This window comes from Lagenorhynchus albirostris, chromosome 13 (assembly GCF_949774975.1).
Source record: "Lagenorhynchus albirostris chromosome 13, mLagAlb1.1, whole genome shotgun sequence".
Lineage (NCBI taxonomy): Eukaryota > Metazoa > Chordata > Mammalia > Artiodactyla > Delphinidae > Lagenorhynchus > Lagenorhynchus albirostris.
Genome location: NC_083107.1, coordinates 71,181,246 through 71,203,065, shown reverse-complemented (window position 1 = coordinate 71,203,065; position 21,820 = coordinate 71,181,246). Strand labels below are relative to the sequence as shown.

General features: G+C 35.8%; 1 protein-coding gene across 1 annotated transcript in view; it reads right to left on the bottom strand.

Annotated features, from left to right (window-relative positions):
* The window catches only part of ATAD2B (ATPase family AAA domain containing 2B), a 151,000-nt gene that overhangs the window by 92,541 nt on the left and 36,639 nt on the right, over positions 1 to 21,820 (bottom strand). The window contains exons 8-13 of the mRNA XM_060169207.1: positions 20,492 to 20,567; positions 15,296 to 15,394; positions 13,644 to 13,755; positions 13,121 to 13,236; positions 11,492 to 11,666; positions 3,726 to 3,814 (exon numbers count right to left, since the gene is read on the bottom strand). Of these exons, the coding sequence (XP_060025190.1) occupies positions 3,726 to 3,814; positions 11,492 to 11,666; positions 13,121 to 13,236; positions 13,644 to 13,755; positions 15,296 to 15,394; positions 20,492 to 20,567 (667 nt within the window). The remainder of the gene's footprint in view (positions 1 to 3,725; positions 3,815 to 11,491; positions 11,667 to 13,120; positions 13,237 to 13,643; positions 13,756 to 15,295; positions 15,395 to 20,491; positions 20,568 to 21,820) is intronic.

Here is a 21,820-nt window from a genome sequence, read left to right as displayed (position 1 = left end):
AGTAGGGGGCTTCCCTGGTGGCACAGTGGTTGAGAGTCCGTCTGCCGATGCAGGGGACACGGGTTTGTGCCCCGGTCTGGGAAGATCCCACATGCTGCGGAGCGGCTGGGCCCATGAGCCATGGCCGCTGAGCCTGCGTGTCCAGAGCCTGTGCTCCACAACGGGAGAGGCCACAACAGTGAGAGGCCCGCATACCGCAAAAGAAAAAAAAATCAGTAGTAGGGCTTCCCTGGTGGTGCAGTGGATAAGAATCTGCCTACCAATGCAGGGAACACAGGTTCGATCCCTGGTCTGGGAAGATCCCACATGCCATGGAGCAGCTAAGCCCATGCACCACAACTACTGAGCCTGCACTCTAGAGCCTGCAAGCCACAACTACTGAAGACCGCACGCCTAGAGCCCATCCTCCGCAACAAGAGAAGCCACCGCAACGAGAAGCCCGTGCACCGCAATGAAGAGTAGCCTCCCTCGCCCTAACTAGAGAAAGCCTGCGCACAGCAACGAAGACCCAACGCAGCCAAAAATAAAAATAAATTAATTTTTAAAAAAATCAGTAGTAAAATAAAAAGATTCTAAAATATCTCCAAATATTCTCTTTAGAAAAGCAAGAAATGAAAAACAAAAAGAAAACACACATAAATAGAAAACAAACATGAAATGGTATTCTCCAATTCATTTGTGTCAATGATTACATAAACATTAATGGATTAAACTTTCAAATTAAAATGAAGAGATTGTCCAGTTAGGAAAACAAGACCCAACTATGTATTATCCACAAAAGTAATACTCTAAATATTAAGACACTGAAAGGTAGGTAGGAAGTTAATGGAAAAAAAATGTACCAAGCAAAAAACATCAGAAGTCTAGATTAGCTTAATCATTATCTAATCATTAGATAATCATTTCATTAGATTCTAATGAAAATAGGTTTCAAAACAAAAAGTATTAACAAAGATAAAGAGGGGTATTTCATAATTAGAAGGCAACTTCAAAATAAAGACATCCAAAATAATAAATGTGTTTGCACCCAAAACAAAACTTCAAAATAAATGAAACAAAAACTGGCAGAATTAAAGAGACAATTCTACAATCATAGTTGGACATTTTACCACATCTCTCTAATGTTCATAAAATAACTAGACAAAAAAAATCAGTAAAAACACAAAACGTCCTGCATAACATTATTATAACCCTGTCTTACTTGATATATATAGAGAATATTATACCACAAACAGCAGAATACAAATTCACAACACAGACAATACCTGGGACATAAAGAAAACTGCAGTGAATTTAAAATGACTTTAAGAGTTATCATTTCTGACCACAATAAAATTAAATTAGAGAAACTAATACAGTGTTTTATGTTAATTATACCTCAATTAAAAAATTAAATTAGAAACAATAAGATAAAAAACACAACTTGTAAACTAAACAACACACTTCTAAATATTCATTGTGTCAAAGAAATGACAAGACGAATTGGAAATTAGTTTGAACTGTAGGACGCTGATTATATAAAAGGTCAAAAACTGGGATGCAGCTAAAGCAGTGCTTAAAAAGAAATTTATAGCTTTCAATGCCTATATTAGAAAAGAAAAAAGTTTCAGTCAAAGTCTAAAATTCTATCTGAATAATTTAGAAAAAGAGAAAAATAAACCTAAAGCAAACAGAAGAAACAAACAAACAAACAAAAAGCCAAGAAAAGTCACAATGCATATTGCTAAATGCATATTGCTAAATGAAAGAAGCTAACCTGAAAGATTACATGCTGGATGATTACAAATACATAGCATTACGGAAAGGGCGAGGGTAGATAGTAAAAAATCATTAGTGCCAGGGACTGAGGGGGTGGGGTGGGGAGGGAAAGGAGGGATGAGTTGGTAGAGCACAGAGGATTTTTAGGACAATGAAAATACTCTGCGTGATACTATAATGACATATACATGTTATTATACATTTGTCCAAACTCACAAAATGCAAAACACCCAGAGTGACTACACACTTTGTGTGATTATCATGTGTCAATGCAGGTTCCTCAATTGTAACAAATGTACCCTCTCTGATGAAAGATGTTGATAATGAGGGAGGCTGTGTATCAGTGTGGGCACAGAGTAAATGGAATAATATCTGTACCTTCCTCTCAATTATGCTGTAAACCTAAAACTGCTCTTTAAAAAAGATTTTTTTTTAAATTACAAAGAACAAGGTTGGGGACTTATACTAATAAGACTGTATAAATTTCTCAAGTAATTAAGTCAATGATATAAGGATTAACCTAAAGATCAATGGAACCAACTAACAAGTCTAGGAATAGACAACTTAATGGTCAATTTCTGACAAAGATGCCAAGTAATTCAATGGAGACAGGTAACCTTTTCAATAAATGGTCCTGGAACAATTGGGAAAAAAAATATGGAAAAAGTAAATTTCAGTCCATACCTTGCACTAGCTATAAAAATTAACTCAAACCCTTACCTTATGCTGACATATGAATGTTAACTTTAAAATGAATCACTGACAAAAATTTAAGGGCTAACACTACTAATATTTTAGAAGAAAATATAGAATAGTTGACAAATTGGTTTAGGAAATTATTCTCAAGACACAAAAATATATACCAAAAAAATTTACATAATGGGCTTCATCAAGACTAAAACTTTTTGATTTTCAAAAAGTCATATTTAAGAAAAAGGCAAGCCAGACTAGTAGAAAACTTTTCAAAACATAGATCTGACAAAGGGCTTGTTTTAAGAGCACATAAAAAAAATCTTACACTACAATGAGACATACAATATGATTTCTTTATTTTTAAAGGGTAAAATAATATAACAGACATTTCACAAAAGAAAATATGTAAATGAGCAATAAGTGCATGCAAAGATGCTCAATATTATTAGTCATCAGAAAAATGAAAATTAATCCACTACTACACACTCATTAGAATAGCAACAGTTAGAGAGTAAAAATACGAAATGCTGGCAAGAATGAGAAGCATCCCAAATCCTGATACATTACAGTTAAAAACATAAAATGGTAAACCACTTTGGAAAGTAGTATCAATTTAAACAAACATTTAACATAGGATTCAGCCATTTCTCTCTAAGGTATTTACCCAACAGAAATGAAAACATATGGTCCCATGAAAATGTGTATGCAAATGTTCACAGCAGCATTATCATAATAGTCAAATATAGAAGCAAACCAAATCTCTATCAGAGGAATTAAACAAATTGTGGTACACATACAGACATACACATACACACAGAGACACACACGCTGCCCAAGGACTACTACTCAGAAATTAAAAAGAACAAAATATTAGTGTATGTGACGTGGATAAATTTCAAAAACATTATGCTATATCAGGATTAGGCATCTTTTTCTGTAAAGGGCCAGAAAGTAAACGTGTTAAGGCTTTGCAAGTCATATGATCTTCCTCTCACAACCTGTCCCTCATCTCTGCTCTTGTAGTGCAAAAGGAGATATATATAACGCAAAAAGCAATGAATATGGCTGTGTTCCAATGAAACTTCATTTACAAAAACAGGGAGAAGATTTGGCTCATGGGTCCTGGTTTGCTGACCCCTGTGCTAATGAAAGAAGTCTTCCTCAAGGACAGAGGTCACATCTTATAAGCCTCATAGCACTTATCCAAGGGCTAAATCTAAATACTATGTCAACAAATGAAAAGAATTCAACATAATCAGATTAGGAAAAATTACCTGTGGATCTGATCTTGCCTGCTAGAGCGAACTGGAGCTAATCCATCTATTTCATCAAAAAATATTATAGACGGTCTCATCAAATATGCCTAGTATAAAAAGAAAACAAACATTTATTGTATTAGTTTTCATTTTTAATTTAATTACTGTATTTTCTTAATAGGTAATATAAGCAAATGGTACAACATACAGCAGGTAAGAAAGATTATACAGGAAAACGGAAAGCTCCTTATCACCCCAGACTCTAACCACAAGGTCTCCACCCAGTAGACAACTACTGTTTTCAGTTTGTTTATTCTTCCATACATGTCATTTATACACATAAACAAACATGTATTTTTAAACACATTTAAACACACTATACATATTGCTTTTATTGTATAACACAGCCTATTTTATGTTATTGATATATTTTAATTAGCTTACATGTAAGTACATAAAGATCTGCTTCATACTTTTTTAACAGCTACAAAATGCCGCACTATATGGATGTGCCGTAATTAAACGAGTCCCCTACTCATGGACATTTAAGCTGTTTTCAATCTTTTCCTATTATCAATAATGCTTGAACAAACATCTGTGTACATTTAACATTTCACATGAATATAAACATATCAATATAAAAAATTATAAAAGTGGAACTTATGGTTCAAAAGGCATGTGTCATTCCTAATTTAGATACTTGCAAATTATCTTCCATTGATGTATCAATTTACACTTCTCACCAGAAATATTTAAGACTGCTCACCAACAATTTATTATCAAACTTCTTGTTCTTGACTAACGTTTTAAGATAAAGGATGTTACCTCATTTTCATTCTAATTTTTATTTCTATTATCAAGGAAGATGAGCATTTTTCATATCTTAAAAGAGCCATTAATATTGCTTTTTCTACACAAGTTCTGTTCATATCCTTTGCCAATTTTTCTATTGGATCATTGGTCTTCTGCTTACTGATTTCTAGGAGCTATATTTACTTAAAAATTAGACTCTCTCTATGAAAGGAAATGAAAATATTTTTCTTCAAAGGGTATCATCTTTTGGTTTTGCTTACTATATTGTTGCCACGCAGAATGTAAAAAAAAGGTTTTATATAGTGGATTCTTTTCTTCCATAGTTAGACTTTCCCTACTCTGAGATTAGAAACAAAATTCTCCTGAGTTTTCTTCCGGTACTTTCACAGTGTCATTTTTCTCAATAAATCACAGATCTATGTAGGAACTTGATTTAAGGTAAGTAAATTTTAATTACAAATGAAAAGTGTTATATAATTTACTCAAATTAATAGAGTTTATTTTCATTTCAAAATTACTTAAAGCTAATTCTTAGTTCACAGGAAGGTCAGCTTATTAAAGAATGGATACAATTTTTCATTTCTCCCTTACTGATAACAATGTTCATTAAACTTCCAGTGTTCTCTAATAATTTTTTTTTTAAATTTATTTATTTATTTTTGGCTGCATTGGGTCTTTGTTGCTGCGCACGGGCTTTCTCTAGTTGTGGCGAGCAGGGGCTATTCTTCACTGTGGTGCACGGGCTTCTCACTGTGGTGGCTTCTCTTGTTGTGGACAGAGCATGGGCTCTAGGCAAGCAGGCTTCAGTAGTTGCGGCACACGGGCTCAATAGTTGTGGCTCACGGGCTCCGTTGCTCCGCGGCATGTGGGATCTTCCCGGACCACGGCTCAAACCCATGTCCCCTGCATTGGCAAGTGGATTCTTAGCCACTGCACCACCAGGGAAGTCCCTCTAATAACTTTAAATGAAAGACAATTCAACCACAAAACTTTGCCCCTTTTGAAAATAAAAACTTTATAAGGCTAGAATTACATAATAAGAGAAGAAGAGTAAAGATTTAATCATTACTTTTACATACATGAAACACAGCTCTTTTTTAGAACTATGGCCTCACACAATTGCAAAAAGGAAGTACAGTGTATTTAACACCAGTTAATGTGATAAGCACTTTACAGCTGACCTTTGTATACGTGGATTTCTTTCAATAAATATATTGAAAATATTTTGGGGGAGATTTATGTCAATTTGAAAAAACTCACAGATGAACTGGGTAGCCTAGAAATAGTGAAGAAATTAAGAACACAGTATGTCATGGGTGTATAAAATATACGTAGATACTAGTCTATTTTATCATTTACTACCATAAAATATACACAAATCTATCATAAAAAGTTAAAATTTATCAAAACTTACATGAATAAACACTGTACCTGCTCCATTTACAGTCGAGAGAAATGTAAACAAAGATGCAGTATTAAATCATAACTGCATAAAATTAACTGTGGTACATACTGTACTACTGTAATAATTTCATAGCCACCTCCTGTTGCTATTGCGCTGAACTCAAGTGTTGCAAATATCCGCTTAAAATGCCGTGTGATGCTAATCTTCTCCTCGTGAACAGTTCCTCTCTCCAGTAAATTACATATCACAGTAAAAAGTGATCTTTTTTTACTTAAAGTGATGTTGCATATTTTTCTTTGTGTTTACTGCAATACAGTAAACTTTAAATAACACCATGGGACCTATACAAAGTGCCACTGTTGATGCTGGAAGTGCCCCCAAGAAGCAAAGAAAAGGCATGACATTACAAGAAAAAGCTGAATTGCTTGATATGTATCGTAGATTTAGGTCTGCAGCTGCAGTTGCAGCCATTTCAAGATAAATGAATCCAGCGTAAGGGGTATTTTAAAAAAAAGAAGAAAAGGAAATCCCTGAAGCTCTTGTTGCAGCTACACCAACAGGTGTTAAACCTTGAACTTTTTGCAAAATACCTTTTTATCTCATATTGAAAATGCAGCTTTTATGTGGATGCAGGATATAAGAAAAGTATTCCTGTAGACTCTAATATAATTCAAGAAAAAGCAAGGTCATTCTATGAAAACTTAAAGCAAAAGGAAGATGAAAAATCTAAACCTGTAGAAATTAATGCCAGCAAATAATTTTAGATAGAGGTATGTGCATAGGTTAGGGAGGATAAATTACAAGGATTTATGGAGCTGGATCATATTACCGGGAACATAGGAGTGAATTCCTGCCCCAACAAAAAGGCATTCGTGTGGATTTTTTTTTATTCAAGTTAACTGGCTATTCCAAAGTGGGTTTTTTTCCTATTTTTGACGATTGGAGCCCTTCAGATGCAGGATGGAACTGTGTTTTGCATTTTTTGGTAAAATAAGCAAAGCAAGGACCTGGAGATATATGCTGGAGCAATCTCCTTGGAAGGATTCAGCATAAGTAGATGGTAAACATGTAAAGGGGAAAGGGAGGGTTTGTTTGTTTTTAAACATTTATTATTTATTTATTTTATTTTTGGCTGCGTCTGGGTCTTAGTTGCGGCATGCGGGAGATCTTCGCTGAGGCACGTGGGACCTTTTGTTGCGGCACGGGGGTTCTTCATTGCAGCACACGGACTTCTCTATAGTTGCGGCGTGCGGGTTTTTCTCTCTCTAGCTGTGGCACATAGGCTCCAGGGCTCATGGGCTCTGTAGTTGTGGCGTGCAGGTTCCAAAGCGCGTGGGTTCTGTAGTTTGCGGCACGCAGGCTCTCTAGCTGAGGCACACGGGCTCTGGCAGGGGCTTAGTGGCCACGGCATGTGGGATCTTAGTTCCCTGACCAGGGATCAAACCCGTGTCCCCTGAACTGTAAGGCAGATTCTTTACCACTGGACCACCAGGGAAGTGCTGGGGTTTGTTTAAAATAGTAAATCAGTTAGGTCACTTCTAAATTTAAAGAAAACAAAATTGGAGTTGAAGAATAAGCAGGTTTCCAGTTGGCTATTGCTATTTTTCTTTGAAAAAAATAAACATTTTTTTAAAAAATTTAAAAAAAAAATGTCAAGGTAACAGAAGCACCGTCTGCTGACCAAGAGGTAGCAAACAAGTTCCCAGACACAATTAAGAAAACCGTTGATGAGAAAGGGTATCTGCCTGAACAGGTTTTTAATGCAGACAATAGTGCCCTATTCACATTTATTGGTAAAGAAGAGAAATGAGCACCAGGATTTAAGGCTGGAAGGGATAAGCTAACTCTACTGTTTTGGGCAAATGCAATCGGGTTTACGATCAGGACTGCCTTTATCTATAAAGCTGCTAACTCTAGAGTCTTGAAGGGAAAAGATAAACACCAGCTGCCAATCTTTTGGTTGTACAAGCAAGCCTGGACAATGAGAACTCTTTTTCTGGATTGTTTCCATCTATGCTTCATCCCTGAAGTGAGGAAGCACCTTTCCAGTAAGAGAACCACTTTTAAAGTTCTTTTGATATTGGACAATGCCCCTGGCCACCCAGAACTCGATGAGTTCAATACCAAAGATGCTGAAGTGGTCTACTTGTCCCCAAACATAACAACTCTAATTCAGCCTCTAGATCAGGGGTTCATAAGGACTTTTAAGCCTCATTATAGACAGGACACTATGGAAAGGATTGTCAACACTATGGAAGAGAGCCCCAATAGAGAGAACATCACGAATGTCTGGAAGGGTTACACCATTTCTCTCCATTATTGTTAGAAAAAGCCATGAAAGTCACCAAGCCCAAAACAATAAATTCCTGCTGGAGAAAACTGTGTCCCGATGCTGTGGGTGACTTTACAGGATTTATGATAGAGCCAATTAAGTAAATCAAAAAAGAGATTGTAGATATGGCCAAAAAAAAAGGTGGGGCATGAAGGGCCTCAAGATATGAATCTTGGAGAAACTCAAGAGCTAACAGACATAACACCAGAGGCACTGACAGAAGATGAAATATCCAGAAGATGGATATGAGTGCTTCCGAACTAGTGTCAGGCAATGAGAAAGAAGATGTAGAAGAAGCAGTGCCAGAAAACAAATTGACCTTAGACAATCTGGCAGAAAACTTCCGATTACTCAAAACTGCTTTTGACTGCCTTTACCACACGTCTATGACATGGGCACTGAGACTAGAGCAAACGGTGGAAGAAGGATTGGTACCATACAGAAACATTTTTAGAGAAATGAAAAAGCAAAAAAGTCAAGCAGAAATTATGATGTATTTTCATAAAGTAACACCAAGTGTGCCTGTCTCTCCTGCCGTGCCTTGCATCTCCTCCACCTCTTGCACCTCTGCCACCCCTGAGACAGCAAGTCCAACCCCTCCTCTTCTCCTCCGCCTCAGCCGGCTCAACATGAAGATGACAAAGATGAAGACCTTTATGATAATCCCCTTCCATTTAATGAATAGTAAACAATCATCATTCTGTACAGTTAATAAACTTTCTATTATGTATGTGTGCCAGCGTCTTCATGTGAAAATCTAGTAACTGTACAGCAAGAACTGTATGAGACACTTTTGTCATAATTACCACTTAAAGTATTCATTGTGTAGACTATTGTGTGCAAGACTTGTACTGAAACGGCCAGCATATCCTTACATAGGGAGTGATATTTAATAAAAAATTAATAATGTGTTTATTTTCTTACAGTTTTACACCTTTGCTTTCAAAGAACTATATTACTATACAACATGCCCCTCTCTCGTAATTGGAGAAGCTGCATATCAGCCAATCATCACAGGTAAGAGTTTTTTTCCTAATATAACAATGTTTCCATTACTGTATTATGAATATGACTGTAATTTGTGTATGCCATAAAAATTTTATAACAATTCATTCACTAGTGTATAGGCTAGGCTACCATGAAACAATCATACTGCTGCTTCTTTGCTATCAATGCATGAATCATTATACCTGTAATAAATATGAATTTCTTTTTCATATTATCTTTTCATTCTTGATGTCTAGTGTTAGTAATATATATAACATCTACAGTGTTTTGTATCATATAAGACAATATTGATGTAGGTTGAGAGAGAATTCATCTTGTATTCAGGCAACATAAAATTTTGGTTGTGATAAATACAGTACAGTACTGTAAATCTTTTATGATTTTCTTAATAACATTTTCTTCTCTCTAGCTTACTTTATTGTAAGAATACAGTATATAAACACAATACAAAACATGCGTGCTGTTTATGTTATTGGTAAGGCTTCCTATCAACAGTAGGCTATTAGTAGTTAAGTTTGCGGGGAGTCAAAAGTTATACACGGATTTTCAAATGCGCAGAGGTTGGTGCCCCTAACCCCTGTATTGTTCAAGGGTCAACTGTATACACTTCCTTTCGGTAAAAACTCACAGTAGTCCAGTTAGATAGGTATTATTTCCCCCATTTTATAGAGGATGCAAATAAGGATCAGATGCTTTCATTTACTTAAAGTTACATACTTAACAGTAAAGCTAAAGATAAACTAACACTTTTCTGACACCAAAGGCCAAACTCTTAGCCAATATATTGTACAGTCATCCCTCAGTATCCATGGTAGACTGGTTCCAGGACTCCCTGCAGATACCAAAATACGAGGATGCTCAAGTCCCTTGTATAAAATAGCGTAGCACAGTCAGCCCTACATATCCATGGATTCCACATCTGTGGATTCAACCAACTGGAGACGAAATTGTTGCCTGAATCTGTGGATGTGGAACCAGCAGATATGGAAGGCTGACTGTACCTCCTTCATCTCATTTAGTGAATAGATCATATACTTAATTTAGGAATGTAGACTCTTCACATTTAAAAAGACAAAAATGACTATGAGCAGTTTTTTTAAAAAGAAAGCAAACATTTCAAATACTCTTACCCACAAAGAAATCTATGAAACAAAGTAAATATAGATTTAAAAAGCAGATTAATGCTATGGTTTTGAATGAAACCAAGAGACATTCCTACCCCAGTAGGAAGTGGCAAAAGGAATAAGTCTGTCAAAAATTTAAAATTAAGTCATGGACAATTTGCCAGCATTCCCAAGCTAACTCTTCCCTAATCCACCAATGTTATTTTATATTATTTTCCAATTATTATTAAATTCTCTTTAAACATGAAGACTGCATATGTTTGACTTCCCAATGGACATTGAGCACCTTGAGGCTAGGAATTTTATTTTATTCCTCTTTCTAGAGCCCCCGTTACCTAGAACACAGCAGTTTTTAATACTAATATAACTAAAAATATTTGAAGTGCTTTACCAATTACAAAGGACTTTGATACACATCAACTCAGTAATGGGTCTTCAACAAATGCTTGCTGAAAGCATTTTTTTAAATGTCATGTGAATTTCCTTAGACATAACAAAATATAAGTTGCATTACCAAGTATGAATGACTTCCTTCAGTAGTTCAAACAATTAAAAGTAAATTTATATCAGGACCAATTTTTGTAAGTATTGGGAAATGATATTTTTAAAGTTACTGTTATATATAAATAGTAAAGACAGCCTACATGATATTATTCACTTACCTTACTCTGCCTTTTAAAAGCATTCACTTAATACTGAGTTCTTCTAATACCATATTTACAACTTATGAAAATAAAGAATATACTGCTTCCTGAGATTTCTTGCACAGATATTTAACTTTTTATGCTTGTTCTACTTCCTCAGTTAGATTATAATCTAGTGATATGTTATATCCAGGGTTCTCAAAAGCACTTAACATGGTATTATATGCCTAGTAGCCACCTCAGTAAATATTTTGTGAATCATCTTATATTAGTACTAGTGAAATTGCTATTAAATACCTCTAAGGCATACAAATTCAGATTACTGATCCTAAATTTAACATTGGAAATTGACTGGAATTGATTGGAAAATATGACTCGTCATGAACAGTTTGTATTTATAGACCAAACGTGTTAAGTATTCTAAAGAAGATATTCTCATATTACCTGACTTCACTTACCTGATCAAAAAGAAGCCTAAGTTGCCGCTCAGATTCGCCAACCCACTTACTTAGACAGTCTGCTCCTTTTCGCATAAAAAAAGCCACCTTTTTGTCTCCTTGACTGCACTCATTAGCTAACGCTCTGGCAACCAAGGTTTTACCTGTGCCAGGAGGGCCATAAAACAAACAGCCCCTAGAGGAATAAAGAATCAATAAAAGTAGATAAATGTTACCACCAGCACTAATAACCAATACAAAAGCATGCACCTCCCATATAATTTTGTACTAATGTATATTTTATTATTATTAGACACTGATACAGCTTTTTGTAATATACAGACAAAAGTTTCACTTTGTTGAAAGTCCTCAAGGATGTTCTCAAAGAACCAAGCTTTGGTACACAAGAGTAGAGAGTAATTTGGCAAGCTACATCAAAATTTTAAAGGTACTTTCCCTATGACCCAGAAATTTCACATTTTAGATTATATCATGTAGAAATAATCAAAAGAAAGTGAAAAAGATAGATTTTTTTAAAAACCTAAATGCTATCTATTAACAAGGGACAGATAAATACACCACTACATCTGTAATTTAAACACGAGTATGATGTCAAAAAGAATAATACACACATTATTTATGGATATGGAAAGGTGTAAAGTGAAAAATAAAGTTACATAAGGGTATTATTGAATAATCTCATTTATATTAAATGTTTAAATGTACATAATACAGGCAAAATATAAACTTATTATATGCATACATATATAAAAGAAAGCTGTTCATCCCTAAGGAGTAGGATTACTTTCTGCTTATAATACTTTTTGTTTATAACTCCATTTTTTAAAGTTTCTCCCAAGGCTATATTACTTTAATGGCTTTGAAAAAAATAACAATTATTTTTAAAATTCAAGTTATATCATATAAGAAGTAAATAAATTGCTACTATGATTTCTAAAAGCCACTGCAGAATTACAGGCCAACTCTTAACCCACTCAAACAGAAGATGACTCTTTAACAAGATTTTCTGCATCCTTAAACACATGAATAATAAATTAGAAACACATGAATAATAAATTAGAAATAAAAAGGGATATTTCACAGTTTAAGTCTGTATGCACATCTTCAAAATATTTTATTCTGCCCAATTTCCTTTGACATAATTTCTCAGCCTTTACTAATAGTTAACTAGCTAACCACCTCATGATCAAACACAATTAATCTGATCATAAAAATAAACTATCAAGCTTACCATTTCAAAAATACCACATCAATGAGTCAAAGCAACACTTCGCTGAAACTGTGCTTTCAAAGACTAACCAGTATACCGTATCAAACTGAATGCTATTAGGAGACCAAATTAAGGAAAATCCACTTAGGCGATCCACTTGTAAATTCAAGGCCTGTGTAAAGAATCTCATCCTGTGTCTGACTCTTAAATGCTGAAATATAAACTTCAAGAACACACTTAGTACCACAGCTTTTGAGCCCTAAATAATAAAATTTCATTCCTAATTCTCATTGCTAGAACACATCAAATAAATACATATGAAATATTTATAAATAATATTTAGATTTATAATCACCTACTAATTGAAATTTGATAAATTAACAGTAATAAAAATAATAAACATCTAGGACATTACTCACCTTGGAGGCTGAATTTTAAATTTTTCAAAAATTTCTGGATATAAAAGTGGGAATACTACCATTTCCTTTAGTGCATGAATATGATGGCTCAATCCACCTATGCTATCAAATCGCACCTTGGAAAGAAGTGGAAAAGTTTATTACAAAATAATTTTAACCATTTATAGATTTCTTTTTAATTTATGAGATAATCTTATGATTCCAAAATATATGCCTTCAGCAGGAACTGAAGTTTAAACATAAAGTTCATATATAAAGTTAAACAGAGTTCAAAAAACTATACTTTGGGGAATTCCCTGCAGGTCCAGTGGTTAGGACTCTGTGCTTCCACTGCAGGAGGCACAGGTTCAATCCCTGGTTGGGGAACTAAGATCTCACATGCCGCGCGACAAAAGAACAACAACCACCAAAAAAAACCCCACTAACAATGGTGATCTTCTACTTTTATTGTGTGTTGTGTTAGAAACAAGTAATGACCTTTAAAAAAAAAAACTATTTATAGAAAAACATTTACAAAACTTACTGATTTATCAATGTTCATTGGATCAACATCAGCCAAGCTTGCACCCACTTTGACACGTTCTCGGAGAATACCACTAGCTAAATCTTCTGCTCTTAAGTTCATAGGCAAACATCTGAAATTCATAAACATTCAAGTAGATAGCATTAAAGTTTCATCTTCTTAATGTCATAAGCAAGTTTAAATCTTTGTTGACACATTTTCATCTTCCTCCCTTTTCTCATAACCCAGAAAATGACAAGAGATTTCATATTTTTAAACTACTTTTCCTAAATTCTTTTCAACAGGCCAGAAATAAATTTATTCACTAGAGAAAGCAAATAAGATCATGAATCTCTTTGTCCAAAAAGCCCAATCTAGTCTAAATTAGAAAACTTAACAAACCTGATATTCCACATTATATAAGCATAAAATAAAAAGACCTACTATAAATACTATAATATATGGCATTAAATGAACTCAAGCTTTATTATAACATTTAAATTTATCCTCAGATATTATGTGGGTATGTCTACTCAGTTTACATGATTGAAGAAATAAATTTCCCTCTGTTTTATTCAAGGGAAACCAATTTTAGACCCTATTTTGAAAACTAAGCATTATCGTTTGTGTGACTACCTTAAAACACATTTTTAGCTAAACTCCTATATGATATTAATGTAATTACCCCTAAGAAAATATAATCTACTTCCTCTTTTAACATTGCATAAACACCAAAAGATGACATAAACAGCCTAAAAAAAGTACAGCTTCTACAATGAATGTACTTTCACTGACATTTCTGAATCCTAACTTACTTTAAAAATCTATTTCCAAAGCAGGTAACAGAATAGTTCAGATTAAAGAGGCATTAAATTTTTTTATTTAAACTTAGATTTTTCTCTTACATTTTCTTTCCATCATCCACATGTGGAACTCTTTTTAGCATACAATCTACACCAACCCAAACTTGTTTCCAAGACCAGCTAACTGAAAACTTGGTATTTCTACAATAGATATATAATGCCAAATTATAGAAATGCTTTCCTAAACGTAAAATTTCTAAATAAAATGTACCTTTAGTATTATAAATATAAGCTAGAAAATTAACTTAAATTTTAAAGAATAAATTATAATTTGATGCTTTAGTAACTTACTAGACAAAATACTGATTCTCTCATCCACTGAAAATTCTCAAGATTTTAGTGAGCCATGTAGCAATGAGTCATTTACTCTAGTTAAGCAAAGATCACCAGAGCTAAAACAAGTTTTCCAACAAAACCCAAGGGCTCCGGAAATAATTCTACTTACTCTTGAGTGCTATAATCATTATAAGCATCTGAAATCAATCTCATTAAGTGGATTTGGATTAGAGGAGAGGTACTGAAAAAGACTGTCCAAGAGGCTGGCCTCTTCCATTGGCTCTTTCTTTACCTTCCCACACACTATTTTATTGAGTACTTACAAAGCAAGTAATTTGTGGGAAGTTTCCCAAGGTTAGATTTCTACTCTAAAAATTACTAAGTAAATACCAAGTCGGTGTATTACTCTAGACTAAAATATGTGTTAAGTGTCACTGTTAGCAAAATGCTAGTACAGGTAAGAATCACATTCAAAAAGTTTAAACTGTTATTCCTTTTTTCTATCATGGAAATAACAAGTAAAACTTTACTAACCTATTTCTTGCTCTTGCCATGCTCTTTGATTTCCTTCTTTCAAAGCGTTCTTCATCAGAAGAAGTTGTGTCACTACTATGAATGGCATGCTTCTTTCTCCTATTTAAAGAGTAAAATCCTTAAAATCATTACAGCAGCAAAGGGCTTTTAAAAACACATTCTGAGGGCTTCCCTGGTGGCGCAGTGGTTGAGAGTCCGCCTGCCGATGCAGGGGACACGTGTTCGTGCCCCGGTCCGGGAGGATCCCACATGCCGCAGAGCAGCTGTGCCCGTGAGCCATGGCCGCTGAGCCTGCGCGTCCGGAGCCTGTTGCTCCGCAACGGGAGAGGCCACAACAGTGAGAGGCCCGCGTACCGCAAAAAAAAAAAAAAAACACATTCTGAGCATCATATCTACTATTAGCTCAGTAGAAAATATACACAGTCACTCATTCATTTGGCAAATATTTATTAAGATCCCTGTACTCATGCCATTTACATCTGATGAAGTAAAAACATGGTAAGTTCTACAGATAAAAAAGAAAAACAGGAGGAGGAGGAGAGGGAGGCTGTAATTTTTTAAATAGGGTAGTTCATAAAGGCATCAAGCAACAAATTGAATTTGCATCCAAATTTAGGGAATGTCTATCACTGATTGATAAATAACATTGAACTCTTATTAGAAAAGAAAGTTTATCTTTTTCTCTTCTTACTTCCCCTTTCCCAAATAATCAGAAAACAGTCCAGACACTAAAGAAAATAATATATTGGTTTACAGAGAGACAAGCATTTCCGCTTTCCACTTAAGACTTATATCCTGAAAAAAAAAAAAACTTATATCCTGTTTGAATTTCTTATAAAATGTATAAAGTATTTTTGATGAAATAAGCAAAGAAATAGTTTACAATCAGAACTACTATGGAATGAGTAGGTAATGTATCAAGCTAAAATCATCCTCGAGGAAAAATAACAATAAATGCTTCATTATTAATATACCTGATGACATCTCTATGATACCTATGGAAATCATACAAAACGGAATCATTGTAAATTAATTTACTTCAAACTCAAACTGGCTTTCAAGGATGGTCCACAGCCTGTGCATCCCTATTTTACTGCAATTCCCACCAACCACAATAGCAAAGCCAGATTTTCCCCAACTCTCATTAAGATCTTTAACCTGTCTAATATTCCTTCTCCTGATTAATAGAAGTCCCTTCATTTCATCCTGCATCAGTTTTTAATGTCTCCCAAAACTTCAAGAAGACTGTTGCAATAACTACCTACTCAATCTTTGCAATTCTGATATAAAACCTCTTTCCTACTTCTTTCTCTCCATCAGGAAAATGCCTGTTTCCAAGTTTCTTATTTACCCTGTGTGTGTGTGTATGTCTGTATGTGTGTGTGTGGTGGGGGGGTAAGCCTAATATAAAAATATGTAATATATCTGAAAATAGCACAAATGAGGTAGGCAGAAGCAACAGTGTAAGTATTGGGCTAAAGAAATGATTCCAGATGATAACTCAAATGCACAAGAACAAATGAAGAGAACCAGAATAATAAAATAAAAGGTTACTATCCAAAAGCTATAAGCATGCACTTGATTGACTTTCTTCTCTCAACTTTTTTAAATAACAGAGAATTATATAAGTAACTTTAATAATGTATTGCTAGGTTTGTAAAATGTATAAACGTAACATGTATAACAATACCACAAAAAGCTGAGTGGACCTTAAAAGGGAAGGGGCCACACCATATACAAAAGTAAGTCAAAATGGATCAAAGATCTAAACACAGAGCTAAAACTATAAACTCTTAGGAAAAACCACAGAAGTAAATCTTCATGACAGTAGATATGGCGATGGATTCTTAGATATGACATGAAAACATGAACAACAACAAAAAAGATAAACTGAACCTCATCAAAATTAAAGTCTTTTGTGCTTCAAAGAATACCATCAAGAAAGTAACAACTCACAAAATAGGATACAATATTTGCAAATCATATATCTGATAAGGAATTTGAATCTAGAATATATAAAGAGCTCTTACAAGTCAATGATAAAAAGACAACACAGGGCTTCCCTGGTGGCGCAGTGGTTGGGAGTCCGCCTGCCGATGCAGGGGACACGGGTTTGTGCCCCAGTCCGGGAGGGTCCCACATGCCGCGGAGCGGCTGGGCCCGTGAGCCATGGCTGCTGAGCCTGTGCGTCTGGAGCCTATGCTCCGCAATGGGAGAGGCCACGACAGTGCGAGGCCCGCGTACCGCAAACAAAAAAACAAACAAACAAACAAAAAAACCACAACACAATTTTTACATAGGCACTGGACACAAAGAGACAGTTCTCAAAGGAAACTTTTAAAATGGCTAATAAGCACATGAAAAGATGCCTCATATCATTAGTAATCAGGGAAGTGCTATTCAAAAACCACAATGAGATACATTTCATACTTGTTAGGACAGCTAGAATCAAAAAGTCAGACAATATTAAGCGCTGGGGAGGATGTGAAAAACTGGAAGTCCCAAACACTGCTGGAGAGAATGTCAAATGGTGTAGTCACTTTGGAAAACATTCAAGCAGTTCTTAAATGATTAAGCATAAAGTAATCACATGACCCAATAATTCTACCCTGAGGTATATTGTCAAGAGAAATACAAAAATATATCCGGGAATTCCCTGGTAGTAGAGTGGTTAAGACTCCATGCTTTCACTGCCAAGGATGCAGGCATGTTCGATCTCTGGTTGGGGAACTAAGATCCCACAAGCCACACAGCATGGCCAAAAAAAAAAAACAAAACACATATATCCACATAAAAGCTTGTAAATGAATTTTTATAGCACCGTTATTCATAATAGCCAAAAGCTGGAAACAACTCAAATGACCATCAACCAATGAGGAGATGGACAAAATGTGACATAGTCCTACCTTGGAACATCATTTGACAATAAAAAGGAAGGAAGTACTGATAAATGCTTCAACATGTATGAACCTAAAAAACATGTAAACTGAAAGAAGCCAGTCACAAAGACCACATATTATATTCTCATTTTTACAAAATGCCCAGAATAGGCAAACCTATGAGGAAAGAAAGCAGATTACTGGTTGCTTAGGACTTAGGGCATAGGGGTAGTGGTAGGAAGGTTAGAGTTAAAGAGAACAGGTTTCTTGCTAAGCAGATGAAACAGTATTTAAAATTGTCTGTGGCAACAGTTCCAGTTATCTGTGAATATACCAAAAAAAAAAAAAAAAAGCTGAATTATATGATGTGGATCTTAATAAAGCTTTTTTTTTTAAAAAGCTACGTGAGGTCTTCCCTGGTGGCGCAGTCGTTGAGAGTCCGCCTGCCGATGCAGGGGACGTGGGTTCGTGCCCCAGAACGGGAAGATCCCACATGCCGCGGAGCGGCTGGGCCCGTGAGCCACGGCTGCTGAGCCTGTGCGTCCGGAGCCTGTGCTCCACAACAGGAGAGGCCACAACAGTGAGAGGCCCGTGTACCGCAAAAAAAAATTTTTTTTAATGTTTGCCTGAATAGAATTGCAAGGATGGAAGATAAAAAGAATAAAATCTCTCAGGAAAAAAAGGGGAGCGCAAAAACGACAAAGAAAAATGAGAGAAAAGGCAAGTGCCACAGAGGACCAATGTCCAATGTTGGACTAACATAACAGTAGTTACTAAGCAGAAGAGGAAAAAAATGAAGAGAAGAAACCTAACAAAAAATAATACAAGAAAATATCCCAGAGTTGAAAAAAAAAAAATCTCCAAACCAATAGGGCCTAGAGCAAGAGGCTCAAAAAACTGAACAAACGAACAAAAATATATATATACACACATATATATATATATATATTTATGTTCATCTACAAAGAAACAAGATATTAAACCAGACTGAATTCTCAACAGCAACAATATGTCATGGAGCACGGTGAAGCAAGAACTTTAAAGGTTTAGAGGAAACCTATTTGGATCTACAATTCTCTTAACTCACAAAACTACTGGGAACTATGAAAATAGAAGACATTTTCAAAGATGCAAAGTTGACTTCCACAAATTCTTTCCGAGTAAATTAATTGAGATTATATTCCTGCAAAATGATACAGTAAAGCAAAAAGGAGAAAGACATCAGATCCAGTAAGTGGTGGATCCAAACCATGAAAGCAATCTTAAGTCCTACAGCAGTCACTTTGCTGCAGGTCTAAAAAAGTATCCCCCCAAAGTGGAACAGAAAGATGACATTAGGAGAGATGTCATCTGACAAAAAAAAATATGAATGCTTTGGTATGTTCAGAAGCTAGGAAAACTTGATACTACTTGAATGTTAAAAAGGAGAATTCTTGGGACTTCCCTGGTGGTCTACTGGTTAAGACTCTGAATTCCCAATGCAGAGGGCCGGAATTCTGGTCAGGGAACTAGATCCTACATGCCGCAACTACGATCCCACATGCTGCAACTAAAGATCCCACATGCTGCAACTAAAGATCCCACATGCCTCAATTAAGACCCAGCGCAGCTAAATAAATAAATTATTTATTTATTTATTTTTTAAAAAGGAGAACTCTTGAAATCATCACCTTTACTGAGACTATCAGGTGATCTCATTGGGTCCTTTTTCTCCATTTACATGAATCACTTCAAGAAGCCCCACACATTCCTGTCTCTGAAGGAATATGTAGGCTGTGCAGAAGGTGATACAATCGCCCCCATTCCTATCCCTTTGAACTCTATGTTCCCCTTCACCCCACTATCTTTTTCCAAGCATTTGTCACGATCTGACACACTATGTTTATGTATCCATTAGTTTATCTCCCTCTAGTAGAATGTAAGCTCCGAGAGAAGAGGGATTTTTACATTTTTAACTTCTGAATATCCAATGCCTTGAATGATATTTGGTGCGTACAGAAGATACACAACATAGATTTGTTGAATGAAAGAATAAACTTAATTCCAGGAGCATTTCCCATTGAGTGGCCAGAGGTAGTAATAAAATCCACAGAGGAGGGCTTCCCTGGTGGCGCAGTGGTTGAGAGTCCGCCTGCCGATGCAGGGAACACGGGTTCATGCCCCGGTCCGGGAAGATCCCACATGCCACGAAGCGGCTGGGCCCGTGAGCCATGGCCGCTGAGCCTGTGCGTCCGGAGCCTGTGCTCCGCAACGGGAGAGGCCACAACAGTGAGAGGCCCGCGTACGGAAAAGAAAAAAAAAAACTAACAAAACATACCTGATATGACTCCTTCTTGCTGGAGATCTGTGAATATCAAAGAGCGTATTTTCCCTCTTTTTTTGATGAGCTGGTACTGAAAGAAAAAAAGAAAAAAAAAAGAACATAGAAATAACTGATAATAAATTGATAAACTGATGTATTAAAGAAGAAGAAATTAGTTCTGTTAACTTTCTGAACAGAAGCCAGTCATATGTCTTCAAGTTCTAAATGCTGCCTAGAAGAAGCACAACAAAAATTAAAACTTTGTGGTAAATACTGTAAGTTTCAAATAAACATTCTAAAAAAGAATATTAAGCTAAATCTTTGTGACTTTGGGTTAAACAAAGATCTCTTTGACACATCACCAAAGCACAACCCATTAAAAAATTTTTGAGAGCAACTTCCCTGGTGGCACAGTGGTTAAGAACCCGCCTGCCAATGCAGGGAACACGGGTTCAATCCCTGGTCTGGGAAGATCCCACATGGCTTGGAGCAGCTAAGCCTGTGTGCCACAACTACTGAGCCTTCACTCTACAGCCCGTGAGCCACAACTACTGAGCCCATGTGCCACAACTACTGAAGCCCAGGTGCCTAGAGCCCATGCTCTGCAACAAGAGAAGCCACCGCAATGAGAAGCCCACACACCGCAAAGAAGAGTAGCCCCCACTCTCCGCAGCTAACTAGAGAAAGCCTGTGCACAGCAACGAAGACCCAAAGCAGCCAAAAATAAATAAATAAATAAATTTATAAAAAATAAATTTTTTCGGGCTTCCCTGGTGGCGCAGTGGTTGAGAGTCCGCCTGCCGATACAGGGGACGCGGGTTCGTGCCCCGGTCTGGGAGAATCCCACATGCCACGGAGCGGCTGAGCCCATGAGCCATGGCCGTTGAACCTGCGCGTCTGGAGCCTGTGCTCCGCAACAGGAGAGGCCACAGCAGTGAGAGGCCCACATACCGCAAAAAAAATAATAAATTTTTTCATAAACTGAAATTCATCAAAATTACAAATTCTTCTCTTTGAAAGACACTATTAAGAGAATTTTTTTTTAAAGCTACAGACTGAGAAACTATTTACAAATCACAAGGACTGATACCTGAAGTACATAAGGAACTCTCAAAACTTCAATAATAAAAAAACAAACAGCTTAATTGAAAACATGGGCAAGAGATTTGAATACTTCACCAGAGATAATGTTGGCAAATCAGCACATAAAAATATGCTCAACATCATTAGTAATTAGGGAAATGTAAATTAAAACTATAATAAATATGTATTAAAATTAACTTGGAAAAATAACCACACCAAATGTTGGCAAGAATATGGAGCAACTGAAACTCTCATACACTC